At 42.8% G+C, this 21,047-nt stretch overlaps 3 protein-coding genes across 3 annotated transcripts; all 3 read left to right on the top strand.

The window, feature by feature from the left end:
• Positions 1-1,491: 1,491 nt before the first annotated feature.
• LOC128331252 (olfactory receptor 6B1-like) lies at positions 1,492-2,436 on the top strand. Its single transcript, XM_053264605.1, has one exon. It carries the CDS (start codon positions 1,492-1,494, stop codon positions 2,434-2,436), a length of 945 nt encoding a protein of 314 aa, XP_053120580.1.
• A 6,985-nt stretch (positions 2,437-9,421) lies between these two features.
• LOC128331251 (olfactory receptor 5B21-like) lies at positions 9,422-10,369 on the top strand. The gene has a single exon (XM_053264604.1). The coding sequence runs from the start codon at positions 9,422-9,424 to the stop codon at positions 10,367-10,369; it is 948 nt and encodes a 315-aa protein (XP_053120579.1).
• A 5,724-nt stretch (positions 10,370-16,093) lies between these two features.
• On the top strand, positions 16,094-17,035 carry LOC128331250 (olfactory receptor 6B1-like). The gene has a single exon (XM_053264602.1). It carries the CDS (start codon positions 16,094-16,096, stop codon positions 17,033-17,035), a length of 942 nt encoding a protein of 313 aa, XP_053120577.1.
• The last annotated feature ends 4,012 nt before the right edge of the window (positions 17,036-21,047 follow it).

The raw sequence follows: 21,047 nt of genomic DNA, 5'->3' as shown, positions 1-21,047 counted from the left end.
TTCTGCAACTTAAAGTATTAGCACAAGAATGAACTTGGGTTTTTTGAATAGATGCTTGCAAGCAGCATGGGTGCTTCTGAAGCACACACATTACACTGTGCAACATTTCAGCCACTGTATCCCAGTGTATAGCTACCTCTTCTCCCATCAATGTCCTTTCTATCCATCTCTTTTTAACCATTATTTTCCTTTACGTTTCCATTCAACTCAGCATACAAAGCTCAATGCATGTATTGGACTGATAATACAAACAGATTTTGAGGTATCCTGCACTGCTTTTCACTTCATAAAAAATTCCCACCTTATAATATATAATTTCACTTTTTTAAAATTGGCATGGTAATTCGGTATTCACAGTAACTGGTCTGTGGAAATATTGTGTATATTTACAGTATCATATCATAAATAAAGAAATCAGGTTTAACATCAACCTAACAAAATGATTTCTCTCTCTCTCTCTCTCTCTCTCTCTCTCTCTCTCTCTCTCTCTCTCTCTCTCTCTCTCTATATATATATATATATAAAATTATCATTGCAAAAAATAAAAATAAAAATGCAAGTTTTCTTGCTCACCTTTTGTATTCCTTCAAGGAAGGGGGGGGGGAATAACAAAACTTCACAGAAAGCATTGAGGCTGTGCAGAAGGGGCAGTTGTACAACCAGAACTTCCAGAATGTCCCCTTTGGGGAAAATGGATAAACATGGGGAAATATTGGTTGCATGACTGCTACTTCTGCACAGCCCTGTCACGCCCTATAAAATCCACAACAGCCCAGTATTATGCCTTTGTAACATTGCACATCATCTCAGTCATTAATATAAAAAACATCATAAAAGAGATAAAGTCTCAGGCTACATAAATCACATAAATAACAGGACAAATTAAAAGGATTCCCTTGAGGACCAAGGCATTAGCAATACAATGAAACTTAATGAAACTGGTTCTTTAAAAATAAGCAAAGATACTTTCAGATCCTTACATTGCCTGATATTCCACACTGTAGAATGTTATGGAGCCACTGGGGATGTTGCACAACTTGAAAGCTAGACCTGACGGTGTACCATGATGGGGAGGCTGTGGGATGACTTAGAAGCATTCCTGAGCTAATGTACAATGCTACCTCCATTGTTTCCAATGTAACCTCCCTGAGCCTTTTTTGCAAGGGTGGTATATAAATCGAATGAATGAATGAATGAATGAAGTAGCACTGTGAGCCTGCCAAGAAGTCATCTGAAGTCATTCCGCAGCTGCCCTAGCATGTTACACCATCAGGGCTGCCTTTCAAGTTGTGCTGCAGCCCCAGTAGTGAAGCAAAACTGCACTCTCAGGTCATTGTTTCATGAAGCATGAACTTAAGCATAGGAAGAACTTGTGGAAGCGAAGAAACATCCACAGCAACTTTTGAATTATATGCAGTAACTGTTTCACTGTATGCAATCACTATATGTTAATAATTCGCGTTCCCCCCACCCCACCCCCAGACGCAGAGGATGAGTGGCAGAGATGGACTAAATCAAACCATCATCACAGAGCTAATTCTGCAGGGATTTGGCGATGTTCAGGATCTATGCATTGTCCTCTTCCTTCTGTTTCTGGTGATCTACATCCTTACCATGGCTGGGAACATCCTCAATGTTGGGTTAGTTGTAGCCAACACTAGTCTTCACACTCCCATGTACTTTTTCCTTGCCAACCTGTCTTGTTTGGAGACCTTTTACATGTCAACCATCTTACCCAAGATCCTTGCCAGCATCCCAACTGGGGACAAAGCTATCTCCATTCCTGGCTGCATTGCCCAATTCTATTTCTTTGCTGCTTTGGTAGTCACAGAATGTGGCCTCCTAGCCATGATGTCTTATGACAGGTACATAGCAATCTGTAAACCACTGCATTATGCAACCCTTATGAATGACAGGCTGTGTCTTATTATGGCAGCAGGGTCTTGGATGAATGGGTTTCTGTCCATGTCGGTAATGATATATATGATGACCAGGTTGACATTCTGTGGCTCAAATGAAATTGAACATTTCTTCTGTGACTTTACCCCTATAGCAACAATCGCATGCAATGGAAGTCATGAATTTGAACTGACGGGATTCATTTTTTCAGTCATTTTCATTCTGCCTTCCGTTTTATTGACTCTGGCATCATACTCATTCATCGTCACCAACATCTTGAGAATCCCATCTGCCACAGGAAGGCAAAAGTCTTCCTCGACATGCTCATCTCACCTCCTCGTAGTCACAATTTATTATGGGACCTTAATTATCGTCTATGTGCTGCCAAATACAGACAATATGAGAAAGCTCAACAAAGTGTTCTCCAGTTTTTACACCTTCCTAACACCCCTTCTCAACCCTCTCATTTATAGTCTGAGGAACAGAGAAGTGAAAGAGGCCCTGAGGAAATGTGTTGGAAAACTATTTATGGTTTAATAAGAACACAGGGGAATTCAAGGCATAGTTTTTAGATTATGATAAAATAGTGTGTGTATGTGTGATACTTGGCAATACTGATGTCCTGCTCTCTACTTTATTTTCATTTTTCATCCATCCGGTGTTCTCTTTCTTTTATTAATAAATCTATTTGAATTAATTAGTCTGGTATGTTCTTTTTTCTTTTTTCTTTAAATTTTTATTGATTTTAACAATATCTTGAAAATCTCATTACATCAAACATTAAACAAAAATTGACTTCCAGCTCACCAATCAGCGCAAATCACTGACTATACAATTAACCCTTGCTATAATAATTCAAAACATATATCCTATACCTTACCAAACTCAATGGTGGTATGTTCTGATCTAGGTGGATACAGGAAATCTTATCTCATGTTACTGGCTCGGTGTTCTTAAAGGGGTATGCTATTAACTTTCATGTGGAGTTGAGTAGATCTATCTATCTATCTATCTATCATATTTATATACTGCCCCAAACCTGCATCTCTGAGGTTGAGATTGGAAGCTGGGAGAATGAAAACTCAGTTCCCTGTTAGATCTTTCATCGTTTTTGTACTATATAGCTTTTGTATATTCTTACAGTCTTCCTGCAATTTCCTTTTGTCTTTTTAAAAAGATAGGATGGCACCAATAACATAGAGGAAACATCCAAGAAATATCCCCTGCTAAATTAGCAAAGAGGCACCTTTTACAAGTGGTGATTCTCTTTATTTAACAGGGGGAGAGCAACTGGCCCTATCCATTCCCAGCACAGCATCTCTCCAGTGGCTGCTGCCAGTCTGTCTTATGTTTCTTTTAGAATGTGAGCCCTTTTGGACAGGGATCCATCTTATTTAATTATTTATTCTTTCTCTATGGAAGCTGCTTTGGGAACTGTTTTTGAAAAGCAGTATATAAATATGTGCCATATTCATATATATATATATATCACCATTAAGTGCTGTCAACTACTTGAGCAGATGGCATGACGAGCAACTTTCTGTTGCATTACTATTTTTTTAAAATAATTTTAACATTTATATCCTGCTCTTCCTCCAAGGAGCCCAGAGCAGTGTACATGGTTATGTTTATCCTTACGACAACCCCGTGAGGTAGGTTATGCTGAGAAATACATGACTGGCCCAGAGTCATTCAGTGGCTGAATGAGGATTTGAACTCTGGTCTCCCCCATCCTGGTCCAACACTCTAACCACTACACCACACTGGCTCTGTATATCATTGTGGGTCTTTTATTGTGATACTTCCTTATTCTTCTCTCACACAAACAGTTTGAAATGGAACACAACAACACAAATGAAGGCTTTTGAATGGGGGTAGGGTCTCTATATCTCACACATGCACAAATAGACACACACTGGTGGGGAAGAGAAATACACACAGTGGCTTCTAAGTGAGGGGAAGAAATCACACAAAAAAAACTTTTCTGCAGACCCTTGGGAGCTTTGTAGGCCCTAGGCATTGTGTCTATGGTGCCTAATGGATAATCCAGCCCTGCTCCATCCAGCATTGCAAAATGGCTGATGCACTCAAAGAACAGTAGGATTATGTAAAAAACAATTCATTTGAATATGGTGGCCATAGCATCAGCTATGTAGTTTTCTCAAATATGTCTAAAACAACAGTTAATGGATTAGAAACCATGGCTGTCATCCGGACTAATGCCATCTACACAATGTAGGAACACTTTGATTAAGAAAGATTGATGCCTGCTGAGAATTTCAACTTCAGCTTTATGTTCCAGCAAAATATATGCTTGTGGTATTAGGCCGTAGTTTAGCCTAAACCAAGGATAGTTCATACATGTAAACAAGTTGATCTGTTAAGAAATAATCTGCCTACTTTCCTTTCACTACAATTTTAATTGATAATTACCAGCTTCACAAGTTAGCCCACTTCAGTCTTAAATGTTCACACATCCACCATCTTGAATTGGGGGTGGATGACATCATCACAAACTACACTGTTGAGGTGTCCCTTTGTGTCCCTACAACTGTACCAAATTTGGTTCATATTGGTCTAGACATTGCAAAATTGATAGGGACACACACACACACACACACACACACACACACACACACACACACCTGGGGAAATACACTCAGAGAGAGAGAATGTCGGGTAATCTCATAAACTTACTTTCCTTAAGGAAAGTAGGATAAAAGGATGGGATCTGTTTCTCCTCTAATGCCTTTTTATTTTGTCAGTTAACAAAAATCACAACTTATGAAATGGCATGATGTCAAGGCAGACAGCTTTGATAGGAGTTTTCAGTTTTAAAAAGGAATAGTAATAAAAATAACAAAATGACAAAAGATGTAAAAAGCAAGCTGCAAAATACACATCTGCCTCCACTCCTCCTAAGGACTTGCTAGGGAAAAGCATGCATGATTGACTTTTCTGTCCCAGATATCTCCTAACCACTAAGTTCAGTGGTGGGTAAACCTGGCCCTCCAGCTGCTTGTGAACTACAACTCCCAAAATTCCCAGCCATAGTGGTCAGTAGTCAGGGATTATAGGAGTTGTAGTTTAGCAACAGCTGAAGGATGGAGTTTGTCCAGACTTGACTTAGTGTCCACTCCAGATATTTCCCCTCTCGGCTCTATCACACTGTTGCGGGCCTTAGTTAAAGGAGTTCTCACGCTCTTCCCACCTCCCAATTCAAAACAAAATATGGGTGCAGAGGACCTGTTTTGACTTGGTGGGCACAAGTGAAGGCCATGCACAGAGTGCAAAGCAACAAATGCTGCTTTCAGCTCTTACATAAAGAATATACAAGTTGGCTCTTCTCAGGTTAACTATTTGTCACTTTTGGTCCTTTGAAAGCAAGCATCCAACCAATATACCTCAAAAACTGATGTGATGTGTGACACTAATGCTGCACTAGTGCAATGAACAAAGATGCACACATGGAAGGAGGTCATGTTACTGAGCATATCAAAGTGGCTCAATCTGTTGCGCTCTTGGCAACCTTGCACAACTATTGCACTGGTGCAACAAGGTGCACAACTATTGCACTGGTGCAACAAGGATAGCAGGTAGCTCTTCATCATTGCTGGCATCATATCATAAGTGGACTGAGGAAGAGGTTTCACAGCAGGAGGTATGCCACGGATTGCTCAAGTGCACCCTGTTGCACCAGCACAACACACAAGCTTTGGACTAAGCAGAACTAGCTAGTGCAACAGTGCAGTGTTAGCCTGGATGTCAGCCCTTGTCCTCAGCATATGTCATCAACTCCCTAGGACAAAGAGTTGGTGGAATGTCAGATGGATGACATGAAATATTGCTCAAACTCAAAAGTAGTTGATTCACTGTGCTAATCACCAACATCCAATTATAATATAATCCTCCCACTTCCAAAGACTTCATATACCCCTGCTAATTGAGCAGAGGCACCTTTTAAAGTGGTGATTCTCTACGATTTAGCCAGGGGAGAGCAACTGGCCCTATCCAGCCCCAGCACAGCATCCCTCCCATGGCTGTTACTGGTGTATGCCTTATGTTTCTTTTTAGATTGTGAGCCCTTGAGGGACAGGGAGCCATCTTATTTATGTATTTTTTATTTTTCATTTTTCTATGTAAACCACTTTTAGAACCTTTCTTGAAAACTGGTATATAAATATTCATAGTAGTGGTAGTATGTAGTCTAATTTAGTTGTGATGTTGAGCATGCCCAGTGGGGTTCACTTTGTCTAGTGGACTGAGCATGTTCGGTGTGTTCGTTCAGTTTGAGCTATAAGCCCCAAGATGGACATTGCTTGAAGTATGTGTTCATGTGTACTCCTTGGTTAACAACAACAACAACAACAACAACAACAACAACAACTAGCTTAACCCACACAGAGCATATGCGCACTAGTAGCTGATGGTTCCTCACCCCCTGCCACAGCCCCCTCATCTGAGTCGCAGTCCTGCTCCTCCTCCTCCATCTGGTTGCTTCCATCCCCCTCACCCCTTTTGGTTGCAACTGCAGTGTTGCTGGTGCCTACTGGCCAAGCTGCAGCCCCCTATCCCCAGAGACCTCCCCACCCTCACCCGAGCCCTGCTTCTGCTCCTCCCCAAAGGAGCAGCAGTGGTTGACCGGACCCTTCCCCGCTCCCTCCACTGCCATGGCTGCTCATTCCCCTCACGCTGCTGAAAGGCCCAGGCCCATCCCTCGCCCTTCCTTCTCCCCCGCTTTTCTTTCTTTCTCTCTCCTCCACTCACTCTTCCCCTCTGTCTTTCTCCCCCTTCCCCTTCCTGAGTTAACAGATCTTGTTCATCTTGTTTCCTCATCTAATTCACACAACGGCATCCTCCCTCTCCTGAAGGGGCTCTTTCCTGCCTCATGACCCCTCTCTTTGCAGACCCCTGCACATTATCCTTTATATAGTAACAGTTGCATTCCAACTGTCCTTAACCATCACAGGCTCCTTCTCCCTATCTGCATATGGAATTCCCACTGCCCAATCACCACACTGCTTCTGCTCACGAACTCTCACGAGAGCTACCACACACAGGATTAGCCACGGGCATGCCTTAGAGAATTATATATATAGCTAATAATAATAATATAGCTAATAATACTAATACTACCACTGTTTGGACCAGACATGGTGAATATAGCAATAGCAATAGCTCTTACATTTATATACTGCTCTATAGCTGGAAGCTCTCTAAGCGGTTTACAATGATTTAGCATATTGCCCCCCACCATTCTGGGTACTCATTTTACCGACCTCGGAAGGATGGAAGGCTGAGTCAACCTTGAGCCCCTGGTCAGGATCGAACTTGTAACCTTCTGGTTACAGGGCGGCAGTTTTACCACTGCGCCACCAGGGGCTCTAATATACATTAATATACTTTAATATACATTAAAGATCACATTTCTGAAATAGAATGTGACTAAAATTTAGCAAAAAAAATTAGCGTGTTGTAACTAGTTCCTAAACCTAAAGCCTATTATCATTATTGGATAAGTCCTGGGAGGCTGAAGCTGCACCATCTCCTAGAACTTGGGAGACTCAGATTATTAGCTGGAGTTTTTAAGGGTCTAAATGGAAACAGAGGCCACCTAATGGCACAGTGGGAAATGACTTGACTAGCAAGCCAGGGTTTCTGGATTGAATCCCCGCTGGTATCTATATTGGGCAGCAGCGATATAGGAATATGCTGAAAGGCATCATCTCATACTGCGCAGGAGGAGGCAATGGTAAACCCTTTCTGTATTCTACCAAAAACAACCACATGGCTCTGTGGTTGCCAGGAGTCGACACTGACTCGACGGCACATTTTACTTTTACCTAAATGGAAACATGACAATTCCCATTACAATTTAATAATATCTTTAGCATATGACCCTGCGGCTTCTGGATCCTCCTTTATCTAATGCATAATTAATCACAGGAGACATTTATAGCCAGGAGATATAATCTCATGTCCCTACATGAAACGATGGAGAAAACGCAGGGGGCTAGTCCAGCAGAATATAAATTTCTCCTTACTGTAAGTTCTCGTGTGCATTAAGAGAACAAAAGCAGAAACCTCTATCATTCACGTACCGAAGGCTGAAGCAGCAGCAAACACATCTTTTCATGAAAGCAAAGAAGAAATTTAGAAACAGAAAGACCATCACAATCAAAGAGTACATGCTACACAAGAACAGTCATCACCATATGTGCTGCACTTTATATTTGTCACTCAGCAGAATAAGATATTGATAAACTTCTGTACAGGGTAAGAAGTATTTAGCACGGGGGAAATGGTGTTTTTGATTCAAACATGGAACCTATGTTGTCACCATTTCAATGCCTTGGAGGAATGAGGCTCTGTGCAAGATTACATCTATATTCAATTAAAGCAAGAAAGCTTCCTTTTACAGGTGGGTAAGTGTGGGTGTGGCCACTCCAACTGAACTCCAAAAAGAGCGATTTGATGGCCCATGAAGTTCACACAATTGGGGAATATGACCTGATGTCCACTCTGAAATATTGTACCGGCTTACAAAATAATGGAAACAATTGTGACATGTGACATATGACATATGACATAATTGTGAAATGTGAAATATGAAACCTCCATCTTCCAGTGTCTTTCTAAATTCTAAAATACACCTAAAACAAAGCCTACTAAGATTGCATAAAGCAATAAAATGAACACTTAAGATTATTTCCTGGAGGACCAAGGCAGTAGCAATGCAAGCAAAGAACTTGGTTCTTGAGAAATCAGCAGAGGTATGAGACACTTACATTGCCGGGCATTCCATGCAGTAGAATTTCAGTGTTATGGAACCAATGGAGTTGCTGCATGGCCTGGAAGGCAGACTTGACTTTGTAGCACGACAGAGCTGCTGTGGATCAACTTAAAAGCAGTGCAGGGCAGTTGTGCCACACCACTTGCATTGTTTCCGGGGGTAGTTTAAAGTCATTCCACAGCTGCCCCATTGTGCTACAACATCAAAGCTGCCTTTTAATCTGCACCACAGCCCTGACAGGTCCCTAACATCAGTGTTCCACTGCATGAATTGTGGCCTCTAATTTAAATTTGGGGTAATGCCATTGTGAGGTATGCAAATCTTAACTCCCAGGTAATTCTTTCATGGAGCATTAAGTCAAGTAGGGGGAGAATTTGTGAAAAAGAATAAACCAACAGCAGTAACATCAGTCATATGGAATAACAGTTACACTGGATTCCATAGTTGCTAATTGTTAATAAGAACCAACGTGGTGTAGTGGTTATAGTGCTGGACTAGGACCGGGGAGACCTGAGTTCAAATCCCTATTCAGCCATGATGCTAGCTAGGTGATTCAGGTCCAGTCACTTCTCTCTCAGCCTAACCTACTTCACAGGGTTGTTGTGAGGAGAAACTTAAGTATGTAGTACACCGCTCTGGGCTCCTTGGAGGAAGATTGGGATATAAAAATGTAAAATAATGTAAATAATAAAAAATAATTAGCTTATTTTCCCATCCTAGGCACACAGGATGACTCTTGGAGATGGGTTGAATCAAACCATCATTACAGAGCTAATTCTGCAGGGATTTGGGGATGTTCAGAATCTACAGCTTGTCCTCTTCCTACTGTTTCTGGTGATCTACATCCTTACCATGGCTGGGAACATCCTCATTGTTGGGTTAGTTGTAGCCAACACTAGTCTTCACACTCCCATGTACTTTTTCCTTGCCAACCTGTCTTGTTTGGAGACCTTTTACACGTCAACCATCTTACCCAAGATCCTTGTCAGTCTCCTAACTGGGGACAAAGCTATCTCCATTCCTGGCTGCATTGCCCAATTCTATTTCTTTGCTGCTTTGGTAGTCACAGAATGTGGTCTCCTAGCCATGATGTCTTATGACAGGTACATAGCAATCTGTAAACCACTGCATTATGCAACCCTTATGAATGACAGGCTGTGTCTTATTATGGCAGCAGGGTCTTGGATGAATGGGTTTCTGTCCATGTCTGTAATGATGTATCTGATGACCAGGTTGACATTCTGTGGCTCAAATGAAATTGAACATTTTTTCTGTGACCTCACTCCTGTAGCAAAGATCTCATGCAGTGAAAGTCACAAATTTGAACTAATGGGGTGTGTATTTTCAACAATTTTTACCCTGCCTCCATTTTTATTAACTCTTACCTCATATATGTTTATCATCACCAACATCTTGAGGATCCCATCTGCCACTGGAAGGCGAAAGACCTTCTCCACATGTTCATCCCACCTCCTTGTAGTCACAATTTATTATGGGACCTTAATTATCGTCTATGTGCTGCCAAATACAGATGATATGAGGAAGCTCAACAAAGTGTTTTCTGGTTTCTACACCATCCTAACACCCCTTCTCAACCCTCTCATTTACAGTCTGAGGAACAGAGAAGTGAAAGAGGCTCTTTGGAAATTTGCTGGAAAACAGATTTGTGGCATATGATTCCAGGAAAATCAAGGCACAGTTTTTACATTAGGATAAAATGATGTGTTTCCTGCTTCACAGTACTGATCTCTCTCTATTTTACTGTTTGAAGTGTTTCACATGCTGTCGAGTTGTGTGGGGAGCTGTCCCTGGATGACCGAATTGGCCACCCACATGATTGCTGGCTCCATTACGGAACCAGCAGGGGCAGCAAGGATCGGGGACCTCATGGCCTCCGGAAATCCCAGCATGCCCCGTGCAAGTGCGAGAATGACCCCGAGGCCACGACACTTGTTGGAGCCTCCCAGTGGGGCTTTCCTCAAGAGTTGTCACGATGCGATACTGTGCTGCAGTGTCTCACAGCTGCGAAAACACAGTTAGCAAGCGTTCTGTTAACCTCATTTAAGGACAGGGGTTGGCGGGCCCTGTGGTTCCAAAGATCACTGGAAAGCTCCTTTAGCCCTCTTTCCAGTGATTGTGGGAATAGCCTCTTTGTCTATTTGTTTCTCTCTCTGTATAGGTATGGCAGTGGGATGCTGAAATGTTGATTTTATTGTAGTAGTATCAGTAACAAATTTTTGATTTGATGTCCATTCTTTGTTCTCTGTTTTTTTAAAAATAATAAACCTATTTTGGATTAATTAGTCTATGTTCCTATCTAGATGGATAAAGGCTAATCTTATCTCATGTTACTGGCTCGGTGTTCTTAGCTTAGATGCTGCAAAGGGGTTGTGCTGTTAACTTTCAAGTAGTGTTGGATAAGTTGAAAACTCATTCTCAGGTTGGAGCTCTCAAAGATTTTGTATATCCTTATAGTCTTCCTGTATTTCCCCTTTCTCCTTTTCAAAAGTTAGGATGGCACAAATAACATAAAGGAAACTACCATTAATTATTGTCAACTACTTGACCGGACAGTATGACATGAGCAACCATCTGTTGCATTACTCTTTCATAAGTTTGTGTCTTTTATTGTAATTCTTTCCTTGTAAACATTGTATTTGGTAATTATCTCCCATCCATATTAAAACGCCTCTTGTTTCTGGCTTGAACATTTTGGGAGAGAGGTACACCTGAATTTCTAAGCAAATCTTCACTATAGCTAGTGCTGGGTTCCACATAATTCCAAGGAAACACTGATGCTCTACACAAGATCCGTGTGTAGAGCCTGGGAGGTTTCTGCAGGGAGAGTGGGCTTAGCCCGCTCTCACTGCAGACCAGCAGCTGCTGGTTGAAGAGCATCTAGGTTCCAAGTTCCCTCCTGGCATCTCCAAGATAGGGCTGAGAGAGATTCCTGCCTGCAACCTTGGAGAAGCTGCTGCCAGTCTGTGTAGACAATACTGAGCTAGATGGACCAAGGATCTGACTCAGTATACAGCAGCTTCCTATGTTCCTATCCGGATCAGCCACCCACATGACTACTGGCTTTGTCACGGAGCTGGTAGGGGCTGCGGGGATCCAGGGCCACCTGGTCCCCAGAAGTCCCAAGATACCTCACGCTAGTGCGTGGGGCATCCTGGGGGAGTCGCCTGACACTGGAAGGCTCATTTTAGCCTCCCGGCGGGGGTCGCCTCACAAGGCATCATGCCATGGAGCTGCACCGTGGCGATTCACAATTGGGAAAACAGAGTTGTCTGGGGTACACACAAGACCATGGGTACAAACTTGGATACACACAAGACCATGATCTTCTGTCCATCCAAGTCAAACACAGATGACATTCGGGTGAGTCACACGATTGTCCTGGGTAGGCTGGGAGTGCGTTGGGAGAAGGCTGAACTTTACTTACCTTCCACCCAGATGACTGAACTTTCCTTCATAGCATACCTCCCACACACCCACATGGACAGCCCTGCTCTGTGCAGCTCTGTGAAGTTTGGGGCAGGGTGGAGTGATCGGGGCTTGGAACATGTTGAGGGATCCCTCAAAGGATCCCTCAATGCAATGTGTGGCACACATTGGGGATTACCCCATCAGATGGGTACTCTATGTGTCTAGATCATTTATCATCATCATCATCATCATCATCAATTCAATTTCTATACCGCCCTTCCAAAAATGGCTCGGGGCAGTTTACACAGAGAAATAATAAATATAAAAGATGGATCCCTGTCCCAAAGGGTTCACAATCTAAAAGAAACATAGGATAGATACCAGCAACAGTCACTGGAGGTACTGTGCTGGGGGTGGATAGGGCCAGTTAGTCTCCACCTGCTAAATAAAGAGAATCACCACATTAAAAGGTGCCTCTTTGCCAAGTTAGCAGGGGTTTTGAATAAATTTTAAAGCACCGGTCCCAGAACAGATCCCTGGGGAATCACACTTCTTACTTCCATTGTGAAAACTCTCCATTCATACCTACACTCTGTTTCCTGTCCTTCAATCAGTTAGCAATCTGTACATGTACTTGTCCCCTTATCCCCTGACTGCTAAGTTTTCTCAGAAGTCTTTTATGAGGAACTTTGTTGAAAGCTTTTTGGAAGTCTAGGTATACTATGTCAACTGGATCACCTTGATCTACACACTTGTTGAAACTCTCAAAGAACTCCAGAAGGTTTGTGAGGCAAGATTTCCCTTTGCAGAAGCCTTGCTGGTTCTCTGCCAACGGGGCCTGTTCTTCTATGGGCTTGCTTATTTATTTATTTATTTATTTATTTATTTATTTATTTATTTATTTATTTAATACATTTCTATACCACTCAAAATGCAAGTTCTTTGGCGGTTTACAAATCGACCCACCGACCCCCCCCCCACAGCATCCTTTGCCCTCCCCATCTGCCTATCCCATTCTAGCAAAAGTGGGTTGTCCCCTCCCTTCCGGCAGTGAAAGTGGGATTTATCAACTGGCCCTATTCAACCCCAGCACAGCATCCTTCCAGTGTCTACTGCTGCTTGTATCTGTGGTAATAGTTCTATATAGTTCAGGGCCACTAGGTGGCACTGTGTGGAGAGAAGGGAAAAGAGGAAATAAAAGTTTGTTTCTCTTTCAGCTCAACATGGTGTCCCAGCTCTTTGCTATTACCTTGTGTTTCTTTTTGGATTTGGGGGGAAGGGGGCTTTTTTCCCTTTTTATTCTTTGCCTATATAAGCCTTTGAGGACTTTTTCTTGGAAAGTAGTATAATAAACAAACAAATAAATAATTCAGGAGTGTGGGAGAGGTTTATAGAAAACAGACTGAGGCTATTCCCATGATCAGGCGAAATTAGGCTTGGGGAACCGAGCCTGATTTCGCCTGACTGTGAGAACCACGGGGCTCGCAGGCGAGCCCGGTGGCCTCCAAGTGGTTAACCCGCTTAAATAACCCTCCCCTGTGCCCAGGTTAGCGGAGCAAGCGCTCCGCTAACCCGGGCTTTACGATCGTGAGTTGTCATGGTGTGGCTCCGTGCCATGGCAACTCATAAGTAGACCGCCAACCGGGAGGCTTAAAAGCAGCCGGGCTCAGGGGTCTCTCCAGCATGCCCTGCGCGCTTGCGGAGACCGGCAGAGTAATGGAGCCGGCAGTCATGTGGGCAGCCGGTTCGGCCACCTGGAAAAGACTGACTGCTTGTCCACAAAACTCATCCAGGCTCTTCTACTGATTGTGAGAAGAGCATCATTATCTAGGTGATTATTTTTGGGAGCATATAGGTAAATATTACTCTCATTATTTTGCAAATATTGAGGCAAGAGGGAGGTTTTTAACTTGCTATTAGAACAATCGCTAGAGACTAACATCTCTCAAGGGGTACACAGTGCCAGGCTCTGGGGGAAACCATTAAAGATACCAGCTATCTTCTCAAAATAAAATACTCTCATTTGCAAAAATGGGCAGCTATGCAGTGTAGGGCATGCTTTTCTTTGTTTAATCCACCAATTGATTATGAATTGGCGTAGTGCAAGGATGAAGCTTATAAGAAAACAGCCCATAATCAAAATAACAATACGTAAAAGATAGGAAAGACAATTTCTCTTCTCCATCCTCAAGTTGGTATCAGTCCTCTGAAGAGACCACAAACATTTAAAGAAATATAGCTCACTAAGAAGTGAGCTATAAGACAGATACTCCTGTCTTATAAGCAGTGATAGATCTAAAGTATAATCTGAGTACAGTGGCCCTTGCTATCCACAGTCCCGGCACCTGTGGTTTTGCATATCCACAGCTGGGTCATAAGGATCCAGTTACTTTATTTGTGGAGTGATAGCAGGGTTCTTTTCACCTATCAGCGGCTCTTGAGTGGTCAGAAATTACTTCTGACATTGTTTCCTGCTGCCATTTTGTAGTGCTAAGCCATTTTGCAAATTGGCTTTACTTTTTAAAAAGCCCTCAAAAAGGAACAAAAATTGGACAATTTGGAAGCTTGGGGGGCATTGCTGGAGAGCAAGGTACTGTGCTTATTTCGGCTCCCCCCTGCTTTTTCTTGTGTTTTTTTCAGCACCATTCAGTGTGCTTAGAAAACTAACCCCCTAGTCCCCATAGAGTTAAGGTTTCTTTATTCATGGTTTTGTTACCCACAGAAATTGGCAGGAACAGAACCCCTGCGAATAGCGAAGGCCACTTGTATTCATATGTATATGCTTCTGTGCTGCATTCTTGTGTGCTTTATAAAAAGTAGAAGGGAGAGGGGGAGGAAGAAAGGAATTCTAGATAAGGACAGTGTAAAATCATTTAAAATTGACCAAGTAAGTTAGATTAAGAGAGGGTCAGCATTTGGAGGATAACTGTTTATAAATGAAGTACCTTTATCTCTTATTGCAATAACACTCTGTAACAATGTAAAAGAGTGGCATTGCATTCATGAAGGATATGCCATAAAAAGTATACAGTTATATGAAGTTCAGTGATCTCTCCCTGGTTCTGTATGTCTGCTTAACTGAGGATGATCCTATCCTGCCCTTACTGCAATGTTGTAATTCCTGTATTGTAGGGTGAAATGGCTTGATTCAGGATAAGACAGTTTCACATATTCAAGGTAGAGAGGAGGAAAAAATGTGTTCACTTTTATTTACTAAAAGTTCACATTCTCCGTGAGTCATGCAGTCACACACAATACTGGGGGATATTCGGAGATGTGAAGTGCGCGCACAACGTGCACGCACGCAGAAGACTTCTGGTTGCCTTTTCAAGTGAAACAGGGGAAGGGGCGGCAGGGAGGTATCCTGCCACCCCAATTACTATAGAAATTACAGGCAATGTATGCTCATGTGCACAGAAGACTTCTGGGTCTGGGAGCCTTTTCAAGGGGAAGGGGCAGCAGGGAGGTATCCTGCCCCCCCATTACTAGAGAAACTATGGGCGATGGAGGGGGAAAGAGGTGGGAGGGGTAAGTAAGCCCCCCCGCTCCTAAAGCAACCCCCCACCCCAGTGCCAAACCGCAGTTCAGCAGTTCCATGCATACCCCTACTACTTGGGACTAGGAAGTTCTACTCATGTGTAAAAAATCATGACTCTAGATGACAGGTAAATCAGCATGCCCATACTTCAATAGTGCAATTTACATTGGAAATAATTTCAGTTGTGCTCTAGAAATACAGGCATTCTAAATTCTAAGTATGTGTGCATGTGCACAAGTCCACTGGTGCTTCCACAGATTCCTGTAGGAGCATGGGCCAATCAGAGCCACCCTTATAATGCTACACAACATGTGACTACCATCATTATAAGAAAATTCAGTGTATCAAATATGCATTTGTTGAGTGCTTTAACTATTTACCCAATAGCTTTTACTTTTTAATATCATTCTTTTCCAGAAAGCACAGACAGAGAAATGGAAACCACAGAATGGAGAAATCAGACAGTTGTTACAGAATTCATTCTCCTTGGATTTGGAGACAGCAGAAAGCTACATATTATTTCCTTTCTCCTGTTTCTAGCCATCTACGTTTTTACCACAACAGAAAATATTTTCATCATTGGATTAATAGCATCCAACAATCATCTCCACACCCCTATGTATTTCTTCCTGGGAAATTTGTCCTGCATGGAGATCTTCTACATTTCAAATATCTTGCCTAAACTAATTGCCATCTTCCTGACTGGGGATAGAAGCATTTCAGTTTGGGGCTGTATTGTCCAGTTTTATTTCTTTGCCTCCCTGGCTTCTACTGAATCTGCTCTACTATCTGTGATGTCTTATGATCGCTATTTGGCTATATGCAAACCACTGCATTATGTAACCATTATGAACAGTAAGGTCTGCCTCCATATGGCAGCCTGGTGTTGGCTCAGTGGGTTTGCTGCAATACTGGTAGTACCACATTTGATGTCAAGAGTAATATTCTGTGGTCCAAATATCATTGACCACTTCTTCTGTGACCTTACTCCAATAATGAAAATGTCTTGTGGTGATATACATGAACTGAAACTTATGACCTTCATACTTGCATTCATGTTCATCTTGCCTCCATTTCTGTTGACTCTAGTCTCTTACATTTTCATACTAAGAACCATCCTGAAAATCCCATCATCTACTGGAAGGCAAAAAGCTTTTTCAACTTGTTCCTCTCACCTTATTGTGGTTACCATTTTCTTTGGGTCGCTATGCATTGTTTATGTGCTTCCAAGGACTGAAACATTACGGGAACTCAACAAAGTTTTCTCTGTCTTTTACACCATCATAACACCTCTGGTCAACCCTCTTATCTATAGCCTGAGAAACAGGGAAGTAAAGGAGGCCTTTAGGAAAATTTTCAGGAAAATACATGTATAGCACCTTACAGAATCTTGGGGAATAGTGTCAAACAATGTGTAACAGCCATTATAATGCTGGGCAAAGCTAAAATTTGTATTCCATCAAAGAAAAAATATATTGAATTGGTACTGCCTATCATATATTTCTAAACTAACCATGAGAACTGGGATTTTACCTGTATCTTATTTTGGGTTTTGCCTAAATTTTCTTATATCCATCTACTTTAGCAATCATTGGGAACAATAAGGAACAAAATATTAACAATAAGGACATTAACAATAAGGAACAAAATAAAACACCGGGAACAATAAGGAAATTCAACATTATTAACACTCTTTGCTTAATCTCTAAACTACTTCAGGACCTAACAGTTCAACCCATCCTTCTTTCTTTATTTTATTTTATTTTAACATATTTTTAGTAATGCATCTCTTAGTAATATATCCCAACTCAGAATGTAATCCTGCATTTTGAACACAGGTTCATCATGTTGAAATCCTGTGATGGGCATGGCCTTTACCCAGAATAAGACTGCAGTCATGAATGCTAGCTAGCCTACACTTTTGTTAGGCAGATCACTGACATCTGATTAATTTATTTATGTGTTTGTTTGTTTATCATTATTACTTATTTATTTATTTGTTCGATTTTTAGACTGCCCTTACAAAATAGCTCAGGGTGGTTCACAAACATCAAAGACCCTTTAAAACAATTTAAGAGCACTGGAAGGCCAGGCTGAACAGTTAGGTCTTTAGGGCTCTCCTAAATTCCAATATAGACTTCAAATTACGGATGTCTGCAGGGAGCGCATTCCACAGTCCAGGAGCGGCTACAGAGAAGGCCGGCCTCTGGGTCGCCACCAGACGAGCTGGTGGCAACTGGAGCCGGACCTCCTCAGATGATCTTAGCGTGCGGTGGGGATCAAACTGAAGAAGGCGCTCTCTAAGGTAACCTGGACCTAAGCCATTCAGGGCTTTAAAGGTAATAACCAGTACTTTGTATTTTGCTCGGAAACATATCAGCAGCCAGTGCAGCTGTTTCAAAACAGGCATAATATGGTCTCTCTCTTACATTTCTATACCACCTCAAACACTAAGCAGTTTAATGAGGCGCCTGCCTATGAGAAAAGTACTGGTGCTTCTGAAGCGTTACAGACTAATACTGCACTGACACTTGGGTGGGTGGCAGAATTTTGAGCACCACCCTTGCCCCCAGAAGTACTCTGTGCCACCTGAAAATATGTCCCTGAGGGCCATGCAGTCCTCACACACATATTTATGCATGGCAAACAGCACTTCCAGGGGAAGGGAGGTCACTGAAATTTACACACACACCCCTTTGCACAAGCAGCAGAGCTCAGTTAGTTGAGCTCTTTAGGAGCACTGGTGTTTCATTTGTCTCGATGTCACTCAATGTTTCCTAAGGAGAGCCAATGGGCAAGAAGTCACCCTGGAGGGGGGAGACATAAGAGTCTTATGATAGCATATATCCTCCTGGCAGGGGCATAGGAACATAGGAAGCTGCCATATACTGACTCAGACCATTGGTTTATCTAGCTCAGTATTGTCTTCACAAACTGGCAACGGCTTCTCCAAGGTTGTAGGCAGGAATCTCTCTCAGCCCTATCTTGGAGAAGCCAGGGAGGGAACTTGAAACCTTCTGCTCTTCCCAGAGCAGCTCCATCCCTTAAGGGGAATATCTTACAATGCTGACTCTTCTAGTCTCCCATTCATATGTAACCAGGGCAGACCCTACTTAGCTAAGGGGACAAGGCATGCTTGCTACCACAAGACCAGCTCTCTTCTCCTAAGACCAGCTCTGTGAAAGACCCGCTGCTGTGAAAGTGTAAGATGACATATCCTGCCTCCTGAAACAGCAGTTTCAGGAAATTTTTGTGTGCAACAGTTGATGCAAACTTTGAGGGTGGGGTCATAGCTCAGTGGTAGAGCATCTACTTTGCATGCAGAAGGTCCCTGTTGAATCCCTGGCATCTCAGGGAAAGACCTGTGCCTAAAACCTTAGAGAGCTGCTCACAATACTGAGCTAGACAGACCAATGATCTGACTCCGTATAAGGCAGCTCCCTGTGGTCCTATGAGTTTGGGAGAGGCTGGAATGACAAAATTGGGCAGAGAGTTTAAGCACCTTGGGGTGCACAGACACTCCCTGGGAAGTGATGTAATTTGTTCCTGCTTGTAGGAATGTTTTGTTATTTCCACTCCATCTAATGCTTAACCAGTATATTTTTAAATAAGCCAAATACTACAAAAAATATCATTAGTCTCCAGCAGTGTTCCCTGTGACAGGGACTCCCATACATTTACTAATTCCCATCAACCCCAGTTGTAATGGGCTTTGGCTGGGGATTATGGGAGTTGTAGTTAACAACATTGTGGAATCCTTGTTACAAGAAACTTTGGCTTCCAGTGATCTCTTCTCAGAAAAAGAAGTTAGAATCTGAGTAGCACTGCCCCCACTGGGGGGAGTGAGGCATGTAAAGAATACTCACCATAGTGACAAGGGCAGTAGGGGTGTGCAAACAGGTTTGAATCTGAACCTGTTCAGTTCTAAGGTTCAGGGTTGAGCTGAACTACCCCCAGTTTGGATTGACCCCAGATGGAACACCCTCCCATTCAGGAGTTTGTTGAGCCATTTTTCTTTTTAAAAATCTCCCCTTTTTTAACTTACCTCCTCCAGGGGGCTTCTCCGAGGTGTTGGGGGGTTCCCCTCACCCCCATCGGCCTTCCTTTATGCAAAACATTTGCCCAGCTGGACTTCAGCCCTTTCTGGGCCTATTTCCCAGCACGGTGGCCATTTTGGAGGCCACTGTGCATGTGCAGTGGGACCCTGCATGACCTGGGCCATGAAAAGGAAATTTCAAAAAAGAGAAGAAATTTTTAACAAGCACCCCTAAACTGAACCAAATGGGGGGGGATCCAATGGGGGTGCACCAAATTGGCCTAGTCTGGATTGGGTCCAGTTCAAACTTTCCAGGCAGTTTTGTACACACCCCTAAAGAGCAGCTGTTACAAATTGCCTCCCTGGCAAGATCCCTAGTGCTGTCATGATTAGTTTAAAGATCTAAAAGGAAAACAACCTCAAGTTTTTGATCATAAAGCAGAGCAGACCTAGAGTGACATCTTTGTCGTCACTGCAGATTTCAAGGGAAAGATAATCCATATGCTGATAACACTCAGCTCTATCAGTCCTTATTCATGTTTTTGTAGACAAAGTTGGACTTGAAGCTTAATCCAGATAAGACAACACTGATACTGACTGGGAATTCCCTCCCACATCAAAGAGCTTTTTCAGAGGAGCTGCTTCAGTCCTCTTACCATCTGAGATACAGCAAAAGGATGACATAGCACTCTGCGGCTCTGAAATTCCCTTCCATCAGAAGCATGTTCCACCCCTTCCCTGCTGGCTTTCCAGTAGCACGCAAAGGTCTCCTCATGTGTTGCCATGGCATAAAGCCGTGCTGAGGCAGCACACGATCCACCAAATTGGGGTAGCGGAGCACTCGCTCCACTAACCTAGTTTAAGGGGAGGGGTGGTTTTGCCAGTTTGCTGCTGGGAGCTGCAAGTCTCCCATGGCAGCAGACGACCAGGGTTAGTCTTCCAGGGAAAATCCTCCCAGGGGATTTTCCAGGGGAAATCGGGCTAGGCTCCCTTAGCCCGGTTTCCCTTGGTCATGAGAACAACTTCACTCTCTTAAATACCCTGGGCCCAATGTTTATCTAAAGACCATTTAGATAAACAGCCCCCACACATGAACAAGGGACTTACTGGGATGGCCCCATTGGGGGGACTCAGGGGATCGATGGAGCATGTCCTGACAGCCACTTTATTAGTGTGCTCCCTCCTTCTTCATATGTGCTTGGACCAGTAGTGTTTGAACCAGCCTTATATCGGATAAACTGTATCATGGATGATGTGAGCTGCTCAGATAAAAAGGATTATGAAGAGTACTAGAAATCCTTTCAAAAAGACCTTCAGTTCCTTTCTATCCCAAATCTCTATGAATCTTTTAT

Source organism: Hemicordylus capensis, chromosome 6, assembly GCF_027244095.1.
Source record: "Hemicordylus capensis ecotype Gifberg chromosome 6, rHemCap1.1.pri, whole genome shotgun sequence".
Lineage (NCBI taxonomy): Eukaryota > Metazoa > Chordata > Lepidosauria > Squamata > Cordylidae > Hemicordylus > Hemicordylus capensis.
Note: the sequence above shows the minus strand (reverse complement) of the source record. Positions and strands in the feature narration are given on the sequence as shown.

What these genes read in the sequence shown, in the direction of transcription:
- LOC128331252 (XM_053264605.1), top strand. Translation starts at nt 1,492, where the DNA reads ATGAGTGGCAGAGATGGACTAAATCAAACCATCATCACAGAGCTAATT.
- LOC128331250 (XM_053264602.1), top strand. Translation starts at nt 16,094, where the DNA reads ATGGAAACCACAGAATGGAGAAATCAGACAGTTGTTACAGAATTCATT.
- LOC128331251 (XM_053264604.1), top strand. Translation starts at nt 9,422, where the DNA reads ATGACTCTTGGAGATGGGTTGAATCAAACCATCATTACAGAGCTAATT.